This window comes from Salarias fasciatus, chromosome 6 (assembly GCF_902148845.1).
Source record: "Salarias fasciatus chromosome 6, fSalaFa1.1, whole genome shotgun sequence".
Taxonomy (NCBI): Eukaryota; Metazoa; Chordata; class Actinopteri; order Blenniiformes; family Blenniidae; genus Salarias; species Salarias fasciatus.
The window spans coordinates 36,730,942-36,751,506 of NC_043750.1; the positions used below are offsets into that span (position 1 = coordinate 36,730,942).

The window sequence follows — 20,565 nt, forward strand, 5'->3', positions numbered from 1 at the left end:
GGGCTGGGAGGATGAGACACGAAGCGAGGACTGAAGAGACGCAGCAGGACGTGTTTGTTTGGGAAGAAGAAGGAAAAAAAAAAAAAAAAGAGTGAAATGTGCCGGTGGAGGGAGACTGAACGGGGCTGTGTCGCCTGTTTGTTTGAAACCGGAAACGTCATTCGCTGTGGTCGCGATGAGCCCAGCGTACACACACTCACACCTGTCCAGTTTCTTTCTTTTGGCCTGTTTGGTCAGTTTCCTTCCCTTCAGAGTGGTTGAAAGCTCTCGTCTGCTCCATTCAGACTTCCGTTCTTATTCCAACGGCCCTTTAATTAGCCAGATGATTCCCTCTGTGGTCCAAGATTTCTTATTTAACAAAGGCCTGGACAGGAGCGCAGCGCCAACCTGATCCTGGAGACATTTAACGTAATCTTATGTAACGCCCGTGTCCATATAAACCGGAGAAATAGTTTCCTTCTTTCTTTCTTCACTTTCTCGGAAAAGCAAGTGTTCCAGTTCATGAAAAATTGCAAGTTGGAAAACCGCAAACGCCTCCAGGAAAACTGCACTGCCCACTCTTTGAGTGTAAATAAATTAACTGCGTGGTATTTCTGGCCAGCGGAGTCGAGAACTGGCTTCATCCCGGGCTGGTGGAGCCAGTTGGAGAAGTGGCGAAAGGTCTTCCAGGACGTATGACAGAGTCCAGTCGGCTGGATTCTGTTGCTTTGAGATGGATTTCATTCAGAAGACCGGAGGAGACGAGAAAGGAGCAGTTGGAGACTTTATGCAACATTTGAACAGTGTTTATGAGGGTTGTAGAATATGTCGTTACTGTGATTTCAATATGCGAAATATCGCAAAAGACGGGCTGAACTGTGATGAATTCCGTTTCTATGCCGTTTGAATTCATGTTCTGCAGACACAAAATGACACAAACTTAAGTATGACAATTCTTTCATGCCTGGTGGCCACAGGGGAGAAATCAGAGGTGCAGAAATCAAGAAAAGAGACACCAAGGTCAACACACACTGTGTTTCTTCCCGAAATGCACTTCCAGTGTAAATTGGGGGCAAGAGAAGAACACTTATTTATAAATTTAAAATCCCAAAACACCAAAACTAACATCGTCTTCATCAGTGTTTGTGCCAAAATGGGATCATTATATCGTACTGCCTGTGAACCGAATGTCGTGCAGCCTTTCTCTTTATGTTAACATGTAGTCATCCGTATTGAAATCCAGACACAGTGTCTCCACTTGGTTCAAACTCAGAGTTCTGATCGGAAACATTGTGACTTTTACAGCTTCTGCTCATCGGTTATTGCAAAAATAAACTCAAACTTCGGATCACAACTGAAACAGTTTCTCAAAAAAGTGGAAACCACTTTTTAATGTTTTGTTCTTAATTGTTTAATCATAAATTTGATTTATAAGGACTTTTAAAAGACAAAACTGATCTTTGACACTTGAATGTAAAAGGTAGTTTCGTCAGCATTGAAATTAAACTTTCTAGAACTCCAAAGTGAGTAAAAGATGAAGAAATCTCGGTGTTTGGAGGTGGTGTGAAGGAACTCCCATGAAGTAATGAGCGGAGATTTGGAGAAATGTGAGGGGATAGGCCGGATGGAAAGACGGCGCTGAGGAAAGAGGGGTTCCAACACGAGGTCTCCGTCACGTGTTGCAGCCCCAGGTTCGGTCATCACTTCTTCCTTCCACTATCATTACTTCTTTCTTTTTTTTTTAATAATTCCAGCGTGCCTGTTTGATTTTCTTTTAGTCTTTTTTTTTTTTTATTCCGATGTGTAATTCTGACCCGGGTCTTACTCAGTGTTTTTTTTCCCCTCAGAGGGGAAAGCCTTTAGGAAAGCGTGGTGCCGCACGTGGAAACGTGACTTTTGGCAGCGCCGCATTCCCACTAACAAATATGTATTAGCTCACTGGTGGATTTTCTGGTGCTGCAGTGGAACATGGGGTTATGTCATCCCGGAGCGGAGTGTGTTCGCGGCCTGCTCGTGTGTGAGTGTATCGCGGCGGAGCCGCGTTGCTTGTTTTGACAGAGGTCTCTCTGCTGATTTTTCTTCCCTTTCTTTTCCTCTCCCACTTCGAGCAACAAAAGCCATATTGTGGCTGTGTTTATTTCTGCTCCCAGTCATGTCTTGTCTGCAGCGCCGCTCTGAGACAGCCGCAGCTCTGCAGCCCTTCTCAAGCCTGTTAATGAGATAAGTGAGCCTTGATGGGAAATCTAGCCAGAGAAAGCTTCCTTTTCATTGTTATTTCACTCTTTCTATACAGCCACCCACAGCATGATTTCAACAAGAACTGAATATAGGGAAGATTTAGAAGCTTTATTAAAAGGGCCTGTTCACACGACAGTGTTTTCAAGTGAGAATGCAAAGCGTGCTTGGAGCCGCTGGAAATTGTGGCTTTTTGAAAACGCATGTGTGGAAACGGCCGTGCTAAACAGTTCTTCTGTGCAGGCAGGGCTAAACAGACCCCAGAGTGTCGTGACTCCCAGTCCAGACTGGACCACTTGTTCATCTGTCCACATGAACGTCAGTGTGCTCGCTGTTCTTTGCTTCTTTTCAGAGTTTCTGCTGTTTCCGTGTGAACGGACATTGTTTTCAGAACACAGAGTTTTCTCTCTAAAACATTGTCGTGTGAACGAGGCCTGGGAAAAACAAGCTCATCAGCTCTTCATCACACCGTCTTCTCATTTAACCCAACCTTGATACGTCTTCTTATCAATCAGATTTCACACTTAGTGTTGCAAAATGTGATGTCGAGGCCCTACGATATTGAAACAGATCACAGACTTGAAGATGTCAGAGTTTAAACTAGATTTGAAGGCAAAGCTCACGTTCAAAACTAATTTTCTCACAAATCCAAGTAAAGATGTGATAACTTCATAAAAAACACACATAAATCAATACAACTAATCTGAATTATGTTACTTTGCATGAGCATATTATACTCTTCATTTTCAGCCGCTTATGTGGGACGATACCACAGTTATGAGCTTCATTAGATGTAGACGATCTGAAATCTCTTTAAGGCTTAGAAGCAGAAGAAATCCTGCTGTTCTTCAAACAGTCCACATGTTTTCGGGGTAGACGACGGACGCTCACGTCCTTCACAGACCAGCGGGGTCCCGCGATGACTTCATTCAGCTCTTTTACCCAGTGAAGGGTTCTTCCCTGGTGGAAACTCTCTACCCTCCGACTCTCTACGCCAAGAACAGCGACTCGGGCCGGCTGCTGACCACAGGCAGCTCTCCTCCTGCTCCATGCTGATGAAGTCATTTAAAAAAAAAAAAAAGAAAATGGTCAGGGAAAAATTCTTAGCCAAATATGAGCATCTCCTCGAACTTTTTGGGTGGTTAGAGTAGGAATATGTGCTGTAACTCTCTCAGCAGCAGTCAGAGCGTGGCCAACGTGATTTCTGATGTTTCTCACAGTTCAGGAAAAGTCCAGCTTTAGATCCGCGCCGTCCGTCTGACCTGCAGGAACCTCTCCTCTAAACATGGCGCTCGGGTCTATGTTGACTTGAGCAGTGGAGAAAATCCCATACTGACTGAAAATCTACTTGACATCAACCGTTTCCTTTACTGCTTGATATGATGGGACAGGAAGCATCACACTCACATGGTTAGAATCCAGGCAGTTCTTTTTTTTTTTAAAACTTTTATGCAACACTACTGTCAGGGGTTTAGCTGCACATTCACACAGTCATCAAACTTGCTCCATCTATTGTTTCAGGATGTTGTGATTTTTGCAGAACAGTTGGATTCAAGATTGTTTCTAGTGTACATTATGTTCGCTCCCGTTTGCTTCAGCTTTCACTAAGTATGAACTCAAAATACAAAACACAAAAACTACAAATACACGAAAATGCAAACACATGAAGATATGATGAGCGAAAGTATCAAACATTACGAAAAATGAAACTACATGTAGAAAATTGAAGTTAAGGATTTTCAATTCTGATTTATATATTTGGGAAAAGAAGTCTGAAGAAGATGCCAGTGGAAGTGAGAAGCTGATACTTAGAGTTGGTATTTAAGGCATTAAATAGAAGATATTGTGAGAGATTTCTGTTCTTTTTCCTGTGAAATCTCAAACCCTGCGAAAGGCGAACTGCTTGCCGTCTCTGCTCAGTTTGGCTGCTGACTGTCTTGATACCTCGGTGCTAAAGAGAGAAGAGTCTTCAAGTCAAACAACATCTGCGGTGTTAAAAACCACTCTGGATATACGAGGCTGACGGACCTGTGTCAAGAAGTCATGTTGTAACAACTCTCGGCGGAGTGACGGCTGACATCTGGCTGGGAGTCGAGGAGACTGCGATCCCCTCGCGACCCCTCGTGACCCCCGCTCAGGACGCCACGCCCCTCTGGCTCTCGGCAGGCAGGCTGCCGTAGGTCAATGTGAACGGGATAGCTTTACACACACTCGCTCACTTGAGATTAGATGTTCCGCTGAACCTTGTGCTTGGTTAAAAAACTGAAAAATTCCCCACAAAAAAGTGTCCAGTTTCCCGGTTCAGCTGAGTGGAATGTCTCCGTTCTGAGGCGTTTCACGTTTTCTCCGTCTTTCCACTCAGAATGCTTTTGAACTGGAACAGATGAGGAAAAACATGAAGCCCTGTGTTACTGTCTTCATGTTTTGTCGAGACTGGAGGTGTCACACTCACTTTACTTCCGGCCCAATAGTAAAATAATGTTTACAATTTGCTTGTTTGCTGGATTGGAGCCTCTTGCAGGCTGACTTTTGGCCCACGGGCCTTATGTTGGACACCCCTGTTCTACAATGTTGAGAGGCAAGCTTGTGTTTGGAGGTTGACAGGCTTGAATCTGGATGCCCCGTCAGCCCACTGCTTGTAATATGTGCACTTAATGCTAAATATGAGTGTAACAGGTTAAAAATAATGTCATGAATCTTTCTCCTTTTCCTGTAACCACGCGTAGAAAGTAAAGAAATGCATGTTTGATGAATGTTTTTTCTCCAGTTTCTCATTTTCCCATGCTTATCTTCTTATTAAAGCGGTCTCCCCTCTGTTCTCCTCCCTTTTCCCCTCCCTTCTCCCTCCCTCCAGAATAGTTCGTGATTATCTGAGTGGAGCTCCATTTTCCTCCTACCAGGAGTCCATGTACTTCTCACGCTTCCTGCAGTGGAAATGGTTGGAGAGGTACGTCGCCGCTGCAGATTACACCCTCGGCAAAGCAAACTTTGCCAGCCATTGTGCTCCAAATGACACCTGTGATTTCGTATGCGCGGACTATTTCCTATTCAGGTTATTGTCCTTCGTCCTGCGTGTTTGCCGAGGGCAGAGCTCAGTCTCTCTCTCTCTCTCTCTCTCTGTCCGGCTACCAGCCAGTGTTCAAACAATAACTGTTAATAAAACCGCAGAGGAAATAAACATGGTAGTATATACAGGCCAGCAGCAGGAGTGATGTTTGCTCTGAAGCACAGAGGTGGTGCCGCCCATCACCGTTCCTGTGCGAGCGGTTAATAATTGATGATGCTTTGCATAATGGCTGGGCGAGCGGAGCCGGGTGGAAACAGCAGTCATCAGGGCCAATTAATAATACATTAGACCATTACTCTGTCTGCGACGTCACGCGGTCTGCAAGAGCCGCATTCATTCTCTCTTTTTCTGTCGTTTCTTCTGTCCCCGCAGGCAACCAGTAACCAAAAACACCTTCAGACATTATAGAGTACTAGGAAAAGGTGGATTTGGCGAGGTGAGTGTCTCCGCCATCCAGAAATGAGCTTTAAATGATCCCGTCCTGTCTTGTGTCGTACGTATTAAAACCGCGTTGCTTTTGGGACTGAGCTGTTAATGATTGAAGTTACAGGTAACCTTTAGCAGCTAGTTAATACAGCAGAGTGTCTGTCTTCACTCCGGCGACACGAGCTGGAAGAATCTGTGACGTGACGAAGCTCGCTTCCATCACTGGAGGGTTTCACGGCGTTCCTGATGCCAGCGTGATCACGTTCTTCCCTCGCTGCTTGTTTTCCAGGTCTGTGCCTGCCAAGTACGTGCCACCGGTAAGATGTACGCCTGTAAAAAACTGGAAAAGAAGCGGGTGAAGAAAAGAAAAGGTGAAGCAATGGCACTAAACGAAAAACGCATTTTAGAAAAAGTTAACAGTAGTTTTGTAGTAAGTACTACCTTTTTCTTATTCAACCTTTCTACACAATGTTTGTCTGTCGATGCATGTGTGTATATGTGTGCGTGTGCGTGTGTGTGTGTTGTTGATCGTGGCTTCAGGATCCTGCAAATCCAAGCTGATGGCATGTTTGCAGAGACAGAAGCTGCAGCTCCGTTTCTGACGGTTTAATGTAAAGTACAGAAACATTTTCGCTGAACCCAAACTCACTGAGCTCGCAGAGTCAGCAGCGGGAGAGAACATGGCGGCGTGTTCAGGGTTCAGGGCTGTCCAAGTTTACAATGGGGGGAAATTCAGGTCCCTTCAGAAAAAGGTTGGAAATCACTCAATTACGTAACCAAAAAAAAAAAAAAGTGATTATTCTAATTGAATATGAAGTTTTAATGAAAAATGAACCTATATTTTTGTTGAAAGTAATACTACTGCTAGGTTGTTTGTCAAATAAATTTTTTAATATTTTCTGAATGACTATAAAATTTTATCCAAATATGGCTGAATTCTGAATTTAAATTAGCATTTTTTTTAATGTATCTTGACTCACTTAAAAAAATCTATTGTTATGAATCGGTTTTAAATATAATGATCATTGCTTTAAATTTGTTTAAACGCAAACTCCAGATATACAGTTGAATTTTCAGAACATGTCTGTACTGATGCAAACATGCCAACTCAGATTTTTGCAGCATTTTGGAGCCTTCGGTCATTTGTCAATGTGTTTTTATATTTTGATGACATGATGTTATGATTTTATGCTTTTTCTCGGTATGAGTGATGCATTGATTTAAGCGTCGGGTAAATGTTTTGATGATTGTGTGTCGTGGGCCTTAAAGGTGCCGTGTGCACAGCTGCAGCAATGCTGCCTTTGTGCATATATGTTCTTTATATTTTTCCATTATTAGAGTTAAAGACACATGGCGGTTACAATAAAGTAGGTTGGTGTTCTTGCTCTGAACAGAAAAAAAGAAAAGAATCCATGACCTTACTGCTGTACGGCCGTGCGTCCTGCTCTTAATGGCGGCGTTGCTCTTGGCTGATGTTACTGTGGAGGATTTGACTGGCGCTCTCCTGCCAGCCTTGAATGCTTTTTTTTTTTTTTTGTCGGACTCATCAAACTTTTCGTTCCTTCCTCGCTGCATCGAAGCACAGAGGGAGAAATCTGCAGCCCACGGTCCGATGGCGTGCAAAGCGATGCATTGAAGGAACTGGATTTATTAATGCTCCCTGCCGTTTGGCAGTTCTCATATCTATTCTTAATTGCTGTCAGATAATTATAAGCTTGACACCTTAAAGTCAGTCAGTTTGGATTTGAAATAATCATGTAAACCGAGCCTACATCACCCAAAGGTGCTGGTGATGGTGTGTCTTTTGTATAGAACCCCCATTCATCCATCATGGAAAATGAGAATGCTTGACCTTTTGTTACCACCTATTGACATCAGGATTAAATGGGAAAACACACACACACACACTCACTCTTTATGTAAGACGGCCGAATGAAGTGAATGCCCGTTTTCAAATGTCGGGACGGGAATGATGTAAATGTTTGGGACTGTTTGTACTGTGTGTATCTGTGCTGGACTGCTTTACAGGAATGTGCAACGCGGATATTAGTGTGTGTATGTGTTGTGCTGTAGTGTGTGTGTGTGTGTCATACTGCGTATGTCATACAGGATGTGTGTGTGTCGCAATGTGTGTGTTTCTCTTCTTGTGTGTATGTTCTTTCAGTGTGTCTGTGTGTGCAATGTGCGTCCTGTTGTTGTAGTGTGTGCGTGTGTTGGATTTGTTGCTTTCTGATGCAGTGTGTTGTGCGTCCTTGTTTTGAATGAGTCATGCCAGAAGCATGTGTACGACACACACACACACACACACACACACACACACACACGAGTGGGTTGGTTACAGACTTGCTGCTTTTGTCACCTGGGACGTGTGTGTGTGTGTGTGTGTGTGTGTGTGTGTGTGTGTGTGTGGTGTGTGTGTGTGTGTGTGTGTGTGCGCGCTGCAGGCAGAACTGATGACTCTTCATGTGCCTCTCTACCTACGAGAGCAGCCCTGTTGCCTAGCAACACTGACCAAACAGCGGTAGCAAGGAGAAGAGTCAAGTGCTCTCTCCAAGCGCTCGTTTCTCTCTCCCTCGCTCTTCATCTTCTTTAGCTTTTTGTCATCGCTGCATACTGTTAGTCCAGGCATGCTTTCAGCTGACTCCATGCATACCGTCAGCCGACTGTATATTTAAATCATCCACTTTTACATGGTTCCATGGTGTGGGTGTGTGTGTGTGTGTGTGTGAGGAATGGATAGTGTAGCCACACTTTGAGCCTCATTTTTTTTGGTGTTTTGTGGCAATTTGATAAAAAAACAAAACGTGAAATAAATGTTTTCACCAGTGAAAGAAGTCTGACTTACTCTAGATAAGGGATCGTGATGTTCATTACCTTACAAAGGAATATCACTTCTGCGTCGATTGCTGTGACTGAAGAGAACCAGTGCAGAGATCAGAGACTCAGACAGATTTTATTAATTATATTTGGAATTAGAAATGACTTCCAGCTGCTATAAATTGTCTTGATAAGGTTCAGAACGAAAGGAGTATACTCCCATCGGGCAAAACATTATGACCACTAAACAGTGATGTATGAGGATTTTGGCGAGTTCAAAGTTAATTGTGGTGGCGTGTTTCCAGGCTGAAGCGCTCCGCATCCATCAGCGGCGGTGAAAATAGTTGAACCGGCTTCAGGATGATGAGTGGCTGAGGCTCTTTGAAGCGTGCCGGGGAGTGGAAGGTGACCTGTGTGGTCTGATCCCACCGTTACCGGAGCTGCAGGAGTCCATTCTGAGAGCCAGGTGTCGCAGTAAACAGTGCATCACGGTTTTTTTTTTTTTTTTTTTTTTTATGTATTTGGCAGTAAAATTCCTTTTTCAATGCATAAACCTGACTTCTCAAAATTTGATCGTTTTGGGCATGAAAGGCTGTTTGATTTGGGACACATCTGTGCTGACTTGGCCTGTGGGAGGATCTTCTTATGGCTCGTTTCTGACCCATTGCTCCAGAGCAGATTGGATTCCTCCCGATGGCAGAAACATCCTGCTTGTACACAACGTCACATGCACACGCCGTGGCCCGCGTGTCACTGACCCAGGGGGATTCTGGGAAGTTGGGCTGGGTGGTGGGAATGAGTGCGGAGAGTGTGATGGATGATCTGTGGTGTGTCTTTGTTGTCTTTTGTGTACATTTGTGCTTGGGTGATGGATGATTACTTGTTGTTTTAAACAAACCAGATGAAGCGTTGGTGTTCCTCTAGCCATCCTTTCTCTCACCTCTCCTCCCTCCTCACCCTTCCTTCCCGTTTCGCCCCCCTCCTACACCGGATCCTCTCTTCACCCCCCTCCCCCTGCAGGTTAGTCTAGCTTATGCCTATGAGACCAAGGATGCGCTGTGCCTGGTTCTGACCATAATGAATGGCGGCGACTTAAAGTTTCACATCTACAACATGGGCAACTCTGGCTTCGATGAGCAACGGGCCATCTTCTATGCTGCTGAGATTTGCTGTGGCCTTGAGGACCTGCACCGTGAGAGAATAGTCTACAGGTAAGGCAGACGTGTCGCTGCAGCTTCAGGCCAACGAGCAACAAAACTAAGACCCTTAAAATGACTAGAATCTCAAAATGAAGCCAGTTTTAATGATCAGTTCGTTCACAAAGTACAATGAAATGTCCATAAAATTCTCCTATGGCTGATGCATCATGCATATTTTTACAATCTTACTTTCACGGCGGCATCGTCGATGTCTGAGCTCAGTGTTGTCATCTCAGCTACTCTCTAAGTGTTAGAAAATCACTGTTTTCTTTGAAATTTTTACAATTTGCTTGGCGGTTTGGCAGGCTGGATTGGAGCCTCTTGCGTGTCGGTTTTGGCCCACGGCCCGTATGTTTGACACTCCTGCTTTTTACAGAGGCACTAAGAAACATACACGGTATTGTTCGGACTACAAGTTGCACTGAAATCAAAACTAAATGCTGAAAAATACATCTGAAATCTGTTTGAGAGCAGAAAGAGTTTTTTGACAGATGTGATTTGCGGTCCAGAAAGATGACTTGCGCTAAAGAAGCTTTACATGACTTTTTCTAACGGTGTATAAATCTGAATTAACCCTCCGGACCAGATTTTGAATACTACTAAAGGCTTACTTTAGTGGATTTGAACCTGTTTCCGCCTCTGGCCCGAGGCTGCAGGTGATCAGGATGAACCGATCGGAGTCCCGGCGTGGGCCGAGCAGTTCAGAGAGAGAGGTCAGGCTGAGGCGGTTCGCTGAGGAGAGATCGTAGAAATATCAGAGAGAGGATGTTTGAGATGGAGGCGAAGAGCAAGACCTCAGAACGTGGTTTGTGTCACGGTAGAAGATGATCAGCTGAATTACAGAGATGGATCCGGCCGGCATCAGCAAGCAGTCGTCTCTCCCGACTTCGTCTGCAGTTACACAAACCTGTTTTTCCCAAATAGGAGAAGTCAAACGGGATACACTATCCAGTTTTATAGGTTAATGCTACGGACGCAAGATGTTTTGGCTTCTCCTGCCAGTCCAGTAATTTTCTGGACACGCAGTAGTGAATGTAATGATGAAGTAAACAACCCTCCAGCCGACACGCCACCATAATGAAGAGGCCTGAAACAAACCATAAACTAACTCTGCGTACAACTATTTGTCCCGGCGAGGCCGTTACGGGGAGATTTATTCAGCGGGAGTGTGACGGTGGGATGAGCGCGGGAGGAAAAATCCTGGATGATGAAGTGTGACTGGATTAATGATGTACTGGTTCCTCTGAGGTGTACTGCCCCCGTCCAGCAGTAATGCTAACATAAACACCCGTGTTCGTAGAGGACTCAGGCGCCCGCATACACACTTATAAACACAGAGCGTGTTCCTTGATGTTTGCATGTGTTACGGTAAGTCCCACAGTTGGCGCTGTGGTCGCGGCTGGCAGGAGCTGGATGCCACAGTTCTTTGGGCTTCTAGCTGTTATATTAAACAACGCAGTTTTTTTCACTTAAGATCAAAAGCAATCAAGATCAACTCAGGATAATGGTTCAAACTTTCCAATAAAAATGAGTTTCGGATGGTTAAATTGTTGTTATGAAGCCGAGTGCAATAAAACACGTGTAACTAATAAATATGTGCAGAGATTAAACCTCCCATTGATTTACATGAGACTGCAGACTTTAAGGGCAATGAAGGACAACAGAATGAAAACAAGTACAAATATTTACCCAGGATTTTTTTGGTATACCCTTGTTCTCAGAAGGTTTCTATTTTTAACTCAGAATCGTGGCTGCTCCCTGATGTGTTTGCTTTTTGTCCTTTTGCAGAGATCTGAAACCGGAGAACATCCTTTTGGATGACCGTGGTACGTTCCAAATTTCATCCGTGATTAAGCCGGCCGGTTGCCTCGTGTCCACAGGCCAGCGGATTCAACTTGTTCTCCACATTTTTGACGTGACCTGAAACTCAGGCTGCACAAAACAAGGAAGCTGTTTATTAGAAAAGAACAGAACAGGCAGCTCTGTGTCTTTCTGTCTCCTGAGCTGCAGAGTAATCCCCTCGACTCCTTCACATCACGCTCTCCTCTGAGTCACACGGCCGTAACATTTATTCGCCGTCTGATCTGGAAATAGAGGGATGTCGTGCACGTATCTGCCCGGCTCTCACACTCCTCCTCCCTCTGTTGTCAGGACGCTGGCTTTCACCTTTGCACTTTTCAGGCTTGTGTTCGGATATTCTGCGTATGTGTTACGTAACGGCTGTTTTGGTTTGGTTTAGGACACATCCGGATTTCAGACCTGGGCCTGGCTGTTCAGATCCCCGAAGGAGAGACGATACGAGGGAGAGTGGGCACAGTGGGATACATGGGTAAGAATTTTAATCCCGTTCAGCCTCCCGATGGCCTTTTTCCTCAGCAAAGCCTTAGTTTTTTTTTCTTTCCACATATTGGTTTCAGCGTGTACTTTCCAATAACTGCTGTGGTTGTCCTGTCCTCGTCCAGCTCCGGAGGTGATCCAGAACGAGAGCTACACCTTCAGCCCGGACTGGTGGGGGCTGGGCTGCCTGATCTTTGAGATGATCCAGGGCCAGTCGCCCTTCCGCAAGCGCAAGGAGCGCGTCAAACGGGAGGAGGTGGACCGACGAGTGCGCGAGGACCAGGAGGAGTACTCCGACAAGTTCTCCGAGGAGGCGAAAGACATCTGCAGACAGGTGAGGAAGAGGAGGAAACCGGGCTGGTCCGCATCATCATTCTTGCGCTACTGATTCAGAAATGAAAACAATGCTCATTTACATGGGGACAGCAGAAAGCAGTGTAGTTTCCATGTTGCTCCACTGGTGGGTGCTGTTGGTTGTTTCTGTAATGAAAGCACTCGGAGAACGATGTACACTCGCTTTGGGGCCAGACTGATGGAGCTTTTCCATCATAACTCCAGGTTAACTCCAAGTTTTAACTCCGTTTTAGATGCATCTGCATCCTGAAAAAGTTCAACTTCATACATTCTTTGCATGATCTAAACAACCATGAAAGTCTTTGGAGATCAAGTAGATCCTGTCACAGTGTCGGACTGTTGGTTTGCTTTAGTTTCCACGTTTTTACAAACTCAAACTGGCTTTGATGCCTTTGCTATTTCTCTCATGACGAGGCAGCTCATTTTCACGCGCATATCTCAGATGTTAGCCGTGTTGCCCTCTGCTGTTCAGATTTCAGTCTGTTGTTTTATGACCCCTATGCTTTCCTGAAACTCTGCCCTCTAGTGGACATCTCAGGAACAGCAGTAACTTGTATTGTTGAGCAGGTGGTTGGTGACTGTTATCTACAGGTGTGTTTCCGTGTGTTTCACCTGTTAGCCGTTAGCTCCGCCAGGATGAGACAAGTATATAAATAATTGTTTTTCAAATGGGGAAATGGGGATTCCCTGGCTACATCACTTCGAGAAGTTTTTTTCTATTTTACTTGAAATCTTTGTTGGACAATAGAAAGAAAAAAAAACTTTTGAAAAATCATTTGATGAAGCCTGAATTTGTGGAATGTCTTTGAAATAAAACCAAAGCAGCTTCCTAATACTTAAAAACACCCGATTTGTGACGTAGATGTAATTTTCTGAGTGTTGATTGGAAGTGTTCGATCAGTTTAGGAGGAAATGTTGTTTCTGAGCTTGTGTCGGCTCTGTCAGCTACTCTGTTCGTCGATGTGCTTTCTGTGTGTGTGTGTGTCTGTGTGTGTGACGTGGTGGAACATTTTGACCCACGGTTCAGCAGATTTAAAGGCTCCCCGGGGAGAGGAGGAGTTGGGGAAGCAAGAGAGAAGAAAGGTTCCAGCGAGAAATGGACAAAAGATGATAAGAATGAAGACTGAATGCAGCACGAGGGGGAAACTGCCTCTGCCCCGCCAGAGAAATGACTACTACCACCGCCAGAAATAGACCAGTGATGCCAGTTGTCAAAAAGGAGAAAGTGCGAGTGAGAATCTTCACGGGCGCTGGCGTAATTGGGGCAGGAGTTGTGCAAAGGCGAGGGGGAGAAACGGGGAAGTTGAAGGGGAGAGAGTGAGATGTGGTGAAAGTGACTCGCCGTCCGTTTGCTGGTTGTGAAAGCCGCCGCCGTCGGGGTGACAACAGGGCCGGCGAGAGTGTTTGCTGGTAGCTTAGCTGTCAAACATCCCTCGTCCACTCGGTAAGCCCGCTCGGCTGGAAGCGCCGTGGCGGTGACAAAACCGCGAACTACTCAAAGAGATGCTTTCTGAGGCCCCTCCACGATCGCAGTGCTCTAACTTCACAGTGTTCGGATTTGTAAGGTCTTTATTAGATTATGTGAGGGTCAGATACATAAAGTCAAGAGGATTACATGCAAACTATGGATACGTGTGTGTGTGTGTGCGGAGTGTATACACCGAACCAGATGGATTAGTCATAAAGCTGTCAGGAGTTCTCCAACATCACAGGAAGCCCCTTTTCCAGACTCGGCATGTGATTTATGACAAGAGACGCAGTTTTAAATCCAGGTTTTCTTTAATGTTCCCTTTCTAGTGGCAAATATACGAAGCGATGAATTATCTGCAGTCTTTAAACCTTCCCCCCCCTCTTCCTCCCGCTGCGTCCCAGCTCCTGGCCAAGGACCCCAAGGAGAGGCTGGGCTGTCAGGGCCGCGGGGCCATCGAGGTCAAGCAGCACCCCATCTTCAGGAACATCAACTTCAAACGGCTGGAGGCCAACATGCTGGACCCTCCCTTCAGCCCAGATGTAAGAGCCGCAGCAGCAGGCTGCATGTACACAGGAAATACCATTGTCGCAAGTAAACAAGCAGCTAATGATCCTGGCGGTCTGCGGGGCCGCTCAGACGGGAGCCTGTAATTTCTCTGGTGTGACTTCAGCCGCCATGTCTTCACGGCGATCATTCAGATGATTGCAGTCAAACTGCATATCTTCATATCCTGGGATTAAAAAGCCAGAATCGCTGCCTTTTCCAGTGTCTTGAACAGAGTGAGCGAGTGAGGGAGAGTGACCGACCTGAGAGGTTGAATCAATAGTTGGAAGGAGATAGTGTTATCTGCCTTTCTATTTCGGGATATTCGGGTCAGTAGGGCCACACGGAGGAAAAACAGCAGCTTCGAGTCCTCAGGCGTGATGCCCGCGAAAGCCCAACTTCTGATTTGAAGTATTTCCAGTTTGTTTTACATGATGTGCCAACCAGAACTGGCAAAAGTACAGAAAATTTGTAGTGACCTACATGTAATCTTAAGCTTTCTTGGGGGCTTTAATGACAATAAATGGAAAATTTCAACCTCGGGGTGTTGTTGAAGAGATATTTCTGTACTTTGATACACCTCTAGTGGAAAAAAATTCTCAAAATGAGCCTTCATTAGTCTCCCTTTAAGGGTCCCTAATAATGCATTATAATAAAATGTATTATTTGCCAAAACAGTACAGCACATTTATCTTATTCGATTTCAAGGATGCATACATAAAAATAATTGTCACAAGCGCAGTTCTCGTTTTTGTTGCCCTTAAAAAGAAAAATTAAATCCATCAATTTGGGACATCGATGAGCCAAACACTAATGTTTATGCTTTTATACAACAAATAATCACTCTACTTGAGTGTTTCCTCAAATTGTGCTTGATTACAAGTCAAGTTAAGCCCATTCTGTATTTCTAACACTTTGATTGCATCCAGCAGGAGGAGATTCAGGTTACCTGTATAAAATATATACCTTCAGAACACATTTGGCCAGGGTCTTAAAGCACTGGTCGATGGGCCGTTTCTGGCCTTTGACCCTCAAACTTCTGACCCGCAACTAAATTATAATACAATTCAGTTGTTTTTTCTTTTCACACTTTTCACCTCTCAGTTAAAAATTGTGCATTTTCAGTTAGAAGTAATTCTTTATTAAGAATATTCTGAAAACTATTTGCACCCAAAACATGGATGTACATTCTGTGGATGCAATTACATTTATTTGGGGAGTATATAAAGAAAATATGAGCATAAGACCATCACATGATTGACCAAAAGAGAGAACCTGTTGTTTATTTGTTGGCTCATGAAAAGCTTCTTTGGATTTTTTTTTTTTTTTTACATGAACTCACTGTTGACAAAAAAAATGGAGGTTAAGAAGAATTAAAATTGTATTTTTTTTAAGTAAATATGTAAATACACAGTAAATTGTAGCTGGGTGTTTGTAAGATTACATGCTTGGATAAAAAATAACAACTGTTTGCTTTCTTTTGAGTATTTGTCCCTCTGGCCTGGAGTCTCACCTGCTTCCTGTCTTCTCCTGCGTCCCGGCAGCCTCGAGCCGTGTATTGTAAAGACGTGCTGGACATCGAGCAGTTCTCCACTGTCAAAGGCGTCAACCTGGACCCCACAGACGACGACTTCTACCACAAGTTTGTGACGGGCAGCGTCTCCATCCCGTGGCAGAACGAGGTACTGCGCTCGGCGCCGGACGGACGCAGAGCCGTGGAAAATACAAATGATCTTTTTTTATTTAGACTTTTTTTAGATTTTAGAATAACCGTCTGTCCTCCTGCTCAGATGATCGAGATGGAGTGCTTCAAAGAAATCAACGTCTACGAGACAGACGGGACGCTGTGCCCCGACCTGGACATCAACCGGCCGAACCCTCCACCAAAGAGAGGCTTCTTCTACCGCCTGTTCAGAAGAGAGGCAAGTGCTAGTGCTCCGGCAACAGTGCGAGGGGGTGGGGGCTGAGGTACTTTCCCTTTTCCTACTTTCCTCACATCTTTCTTTTCTTTGTTTCCAAGCCTTTGTTTCCAAACTCAGCAGATGAACCAGTGAAATATGACACTGGCTTTGAGTTGAGTTTGTCGGAATAAGGCCTGACTTTTCCCTGTTCATCTCTTTGGCATATATATTTTTTTTCTTGCTTTTCTGTGTTTGATAAAAGGGATTATTTTTTCAAACAGCTTCCTTATCTTCAACTGAATTTGTCAACCATCTCGAGTTAACACTCTGGTTGAGTGCAAGATCCTCCAAACTAACAGATCTACCTGTTTCTAATACTATTTTCCACTTTAATCCAAGTGTAAGTCTCATTGTAAAAATCTTAATTTGTCCTCCTTTCTTGCCCAAATCTCAACTTTTGTTCAACACACTCCCATAAAAAATGTCTGCACAGAAAACCTTCATCTTTCTGCAAGAACATAGAGTAGAGATGTTGCGAATTTGTCTTTTTATTAAGAGTTACTTTTAATCATTGCTGTTAAGTTAGACTCTAACTTACTAACGTTGTTGTGCTTGCTCTAACTGTTAGAGCAAGCACAACAACAGGAAGAAAAGGCTTAAAATGTTTCCGCTGGAGAAAACATCACCTTTTCCATTGTGTTTTGATATTTTCTTTACCCTCATTCTGTCGCAGTGCATCTTCACTACTGTGTGTGTCTGCAGTTTTAGTCCTGATGAGAGTTTATAACCTCTGAAGTTTGCTCGCTTCTGGTTTTCCGCAGGTGTGCTTTAAGAGCGGTTACAGTGACGACGAACCCGAAGAGCCCTCACGACTTTAAACCACTCCCTCCTCCTCCCCCCGCGCCCCCATAAACCCCCCCAGTGCCCCCCCCCCCCCCCCCCCTCCCGTATCCCCCCGCCCCGCCGCAGAACTTCACCACAAACTCCAATCGAGCGCAAACGTTAGGAACTCAGTGAATGTTGACCTGTATTTATGAGCTGTATTAAAAGTGTATTATAATTAAAGAAAAAAGTATGAGTTTAAAGATTTTGTACATTTGTACTTGAATTTATGTCTAGATGTATATTTTCACTAAAGGTTGTATTGTACAAAAAGCCATAAAAGTACCACTTGAATGCATACATTACATTTTTATTTCATTTTTTTTTTTTTTTGTGTGTTCCTTTGGAATGAGTATGGATGGTGTGTATTGGGGAGTCTTTCTGTTTTCTTTTTAAGAAGCACAGTACCTGTAGTCTTTTTATTTTCTCAGTGTAGCATAAAGGCCTTTTTTTTTTTTCTGTTTTGTTTCTTGTATGTGCTTTATGTGTCATTGATTTGGCCAATGTGACGTGTTTTTTTTAGCACATCAGCTCCACCCGATCCCAGACTAACCCCGGGTCTCCCCACGCCTCGGGGCTCGGGCCCATCTGAACGAATGGTGCGGATCCCAGTGATCTGCCGGGAGGGGAGAATCGATCCGGGCGGTTATTGCCGTGTCGACGCCATGCTGCTTTACCCCGTGTGTTCCAGTGTCGATCCACGTGTGTGTGTGTGTGTGTGTGTGTGTGTGTGTGTGTGTGCAGTGTGTGTGGATGATATTCTCCCCCTCCCTCAGCCCAGCCAGGCAGGTTTGCGCTGGACTGGATGAAGAGTTTAGTAAAGTGTTTTTCAGGTGCCTGTACCAGCTCAGATCCAACAGAGACGGTTTGGATTTATTTCTGACAATCTCCTAAGTCAGCACGAGCAACTAACAAGACACGCGCTTCATCTGTGGGGAGGCCACATTCAGCTTCGAGCATTAGTGTCGGATGGTGTTTCCTCTGGAAATGCAGCTGTTCGATAAACGTCTGTTACATTATTCACTCAGGCAGAATATTTTTGGTCAGTTTTCTTTTTCTTGATTCCGTCTGTCTTTCTCTGCTTCGGTTTTAGTGCTTGGCTTCTACTTCCTGTACTGACAGTGCCCAGATGTTAGGAGTTATTTTGTGTGTGAGCAGGAAATCCTTCCCCCTTGACATTTCTTAGTAATTTTCTGTCCATATTCTGGTCAAACCCGATCGTCTCTGAGTGGATGACTGCAGAATGAGTGGGAGAAGTAGACTGATGATGATGATGATGGTGGGACAGTGATCTGGCCTGCAGCTGATGAAAGCCTCTCCGAACATCCATTGATCCTTCCATCAGCGTCTGTTAGCCTGTGCGCCTCCGCCTGTTTGATCCCAGCTGTTGCGATAGCTGCTTAGATGAGCTCCGTTTAGATCCTGTGGCTTCAGCTGTGGTCGCGATAACGGAGCGATTAGTCCGTTGTAGTAATTATTCCTCTCGGAGGAAGCAGACTTGTACAGACCGTGCCAAACGGACCAGTGTCGGCGTCCACAACCACAACTGCTCCGTCTTATCGTGGAGAAGGTGTTCGCTTGCACGTGCGCCCGTCACACACCCTCCGTCTGTACTCACGTTTACTTTGACTCTCGCTTCCGTTTCAGAAATTCCTTCGACTGAATTTATCTTCGGAGGCAGTTGCTGTTTACTCCCCATCACTTCTTTTTAATGCTGTGAATACCAACCCAACCCCCCCCCCCCATCTCTGACATGTTAGTTGTGTGCGTGTATATTACACTGTAAGCTAATGCAGCTGTGTTAAATCTAATGCATTCAAGTAATTTAGCTCTACTTTTGTGCGATTTCGTTACTCAAAAAGATGAATTCGTTTTTGATACTTTTTTCAAAAAAAATTATAAAAAAAAGGAGCAACGTCTGCAGTTTTATCAGTACAGTAGTAAGATCACGCCGGGACTGAGATACCTGTTAGTTAGAGTTTGACAGTTTAAGACCGGGTGTGTTTAGAATGGTACGCATGTAGTCCCCAGTCTAACCAACATTGAAGAGGTGGTCTTTTTCTACAGCTTTGTTCCCAGTTGCACATTCCATTCTTAGTAATCAGATGTGTGCAGCTCGCCGTCGCTCCTGTTTTATCGACTTTTCAGTTTCCGAGTGTCTTTACTTTTCATTTCTTCTCCCTTCTTTAATTGCTCTCAGGCACATTTTGAAGCTAATTTCGCTTGCCTATGTAGAATTTAGCCTTTTAGCTCCTTAGCCTCAAAAAACCTTGTAAATGATGTATTTCTAAAACATGTAACTAAGCTCTTACACACATTCACATCACAGGGAAACTAAACTGTGTTTGCCACCCATGCCTCCGTCGTCGTTTTCCAGGATCTTTGCTCTTTTTATCATCCTGAACAGCAGTGAAGAGATTCTGTTTGGTTTCATTGCACTATGGTGTGTATTGACAATGACTATAGGAAGTGTCTTTAACTTTTTTGCCAGTGATACCAAAAGCAACATTAACTAAATTAGACTTGTTTGTGATCTGAAGAAGTTATCCAAGAAAGACTGACAGCCTTTATTATATGTGCCAATTATCAAGTTTTATTTTGAACATCCCACCTTTTTCTTTTTCCTGCGTTCTTTCTTTCTTTTTCTTTTTTTTAACCGTCCGTCCATTCTGGAAAATTCCTTCACATAGAGGAACTTTTAAACAGCTCAACAGTTTTGAATGTCCGCACTAAGTGCATTGTAATGCCTGTTTTAAGATAATGCATATGTTTTATTACTCAAGCATGTATCGGTTTGTACTACTTCAGGTTCCTTGTATATGTAAATGATGACCTGCTAGTGCCAACATATCTCACTGGTATCTGAGGGCGACTTTCTGAACGGCAGGGTGACCAGCTGAGTTGGCCTGGTTTGAATACATAACAAGCATTCCTCGTCTCTTGCCTTCTTCCAGAGGCGTCTGGTGGTGAGCCTAAACTACCTCCCTGAAACCGAGGTGGCGCTCAGCACTCAGAAACGAATGTTCTCAGTTTTCTTGACATCTGATCCGTCTGATTTTTGCGATATCCAGCTATAGAAACGGGGAGGTTCTGCTCCTGTTTCGATGTGTGTGATAAGTCAAGGAAGGGAGGAATGACAAATGCATTATTGGTATTCAAACTGGGCCTGGGACGTCTTGATTTTCTTTTTTTTTCTTCTTCTTCTTCTTTCTTTCTTGTTTTTCTTTTTTGTATCTGTACAGTCATGTCGTTCAACCACTGCAGTCATTGTTAATTCTTGTACAAGTTGTATCACTGGTTGTTGTACCATATCTGACATTTGTAATTATGAAATAATACACTGCCATTTGTATA

General features: G+C 44.3%; 1 protein-coding gene across 2 annotated transcripts in view; it reads left to right on the plus strand.

Annotated features, from left to right (window-relative positions):
• grk4 (G protein-coupled receptor kinase 4) overlaps positions 1-20,565 on the plus strand; it is a 49,957-nt gene extending 29,392 nt beyond the window's left edge. The window contains exons 6-16 of one of the 2 annotated variants that reach the window (XM_030095008.1): positions 5,069-5,161; positions 5,654-5,717; positions 5,997-6,137; positions 9,545-9,735; positions 11,512-11,549; positions 11,963-12,052; positions 12,186-12,394; positions 14,287-14,424; positions 15,973-16,110; positions 16,219-16,396; positions 17,151-20,565. In XM_030095008.1, the coding sequence (XP_029950868.1) occupies positions 5,069-5,161; positions 5,654-5,717; positions 5,997-6,137; positions 9,545-9,735; positions 11,512-11,549; positions 11,963-12,052; positions 12,186-12,394; positions 14,287-14,424; positions 15,973-16,110; positions 16,219-16,395 (1,279 nt within the window). In that variant the 3' untranslated portion in view covers position 16,396; positions 17,151-20,565. The remainder of the gene's footprint in view (positions 1-5,068; positions 5,162-5,653; positions 5,718-5,996; positions 6,138-9,544; positions 9,736-11,511; positions 11,550-11,962; positions 12,053-12,185; positions 12,395-14,286; positions 14,425-15,972; positions 16,111-16,218; positions 16,397-17,150) is intronic. The other variant, XM_030095007.1, reaches the window with a different exon arrangement.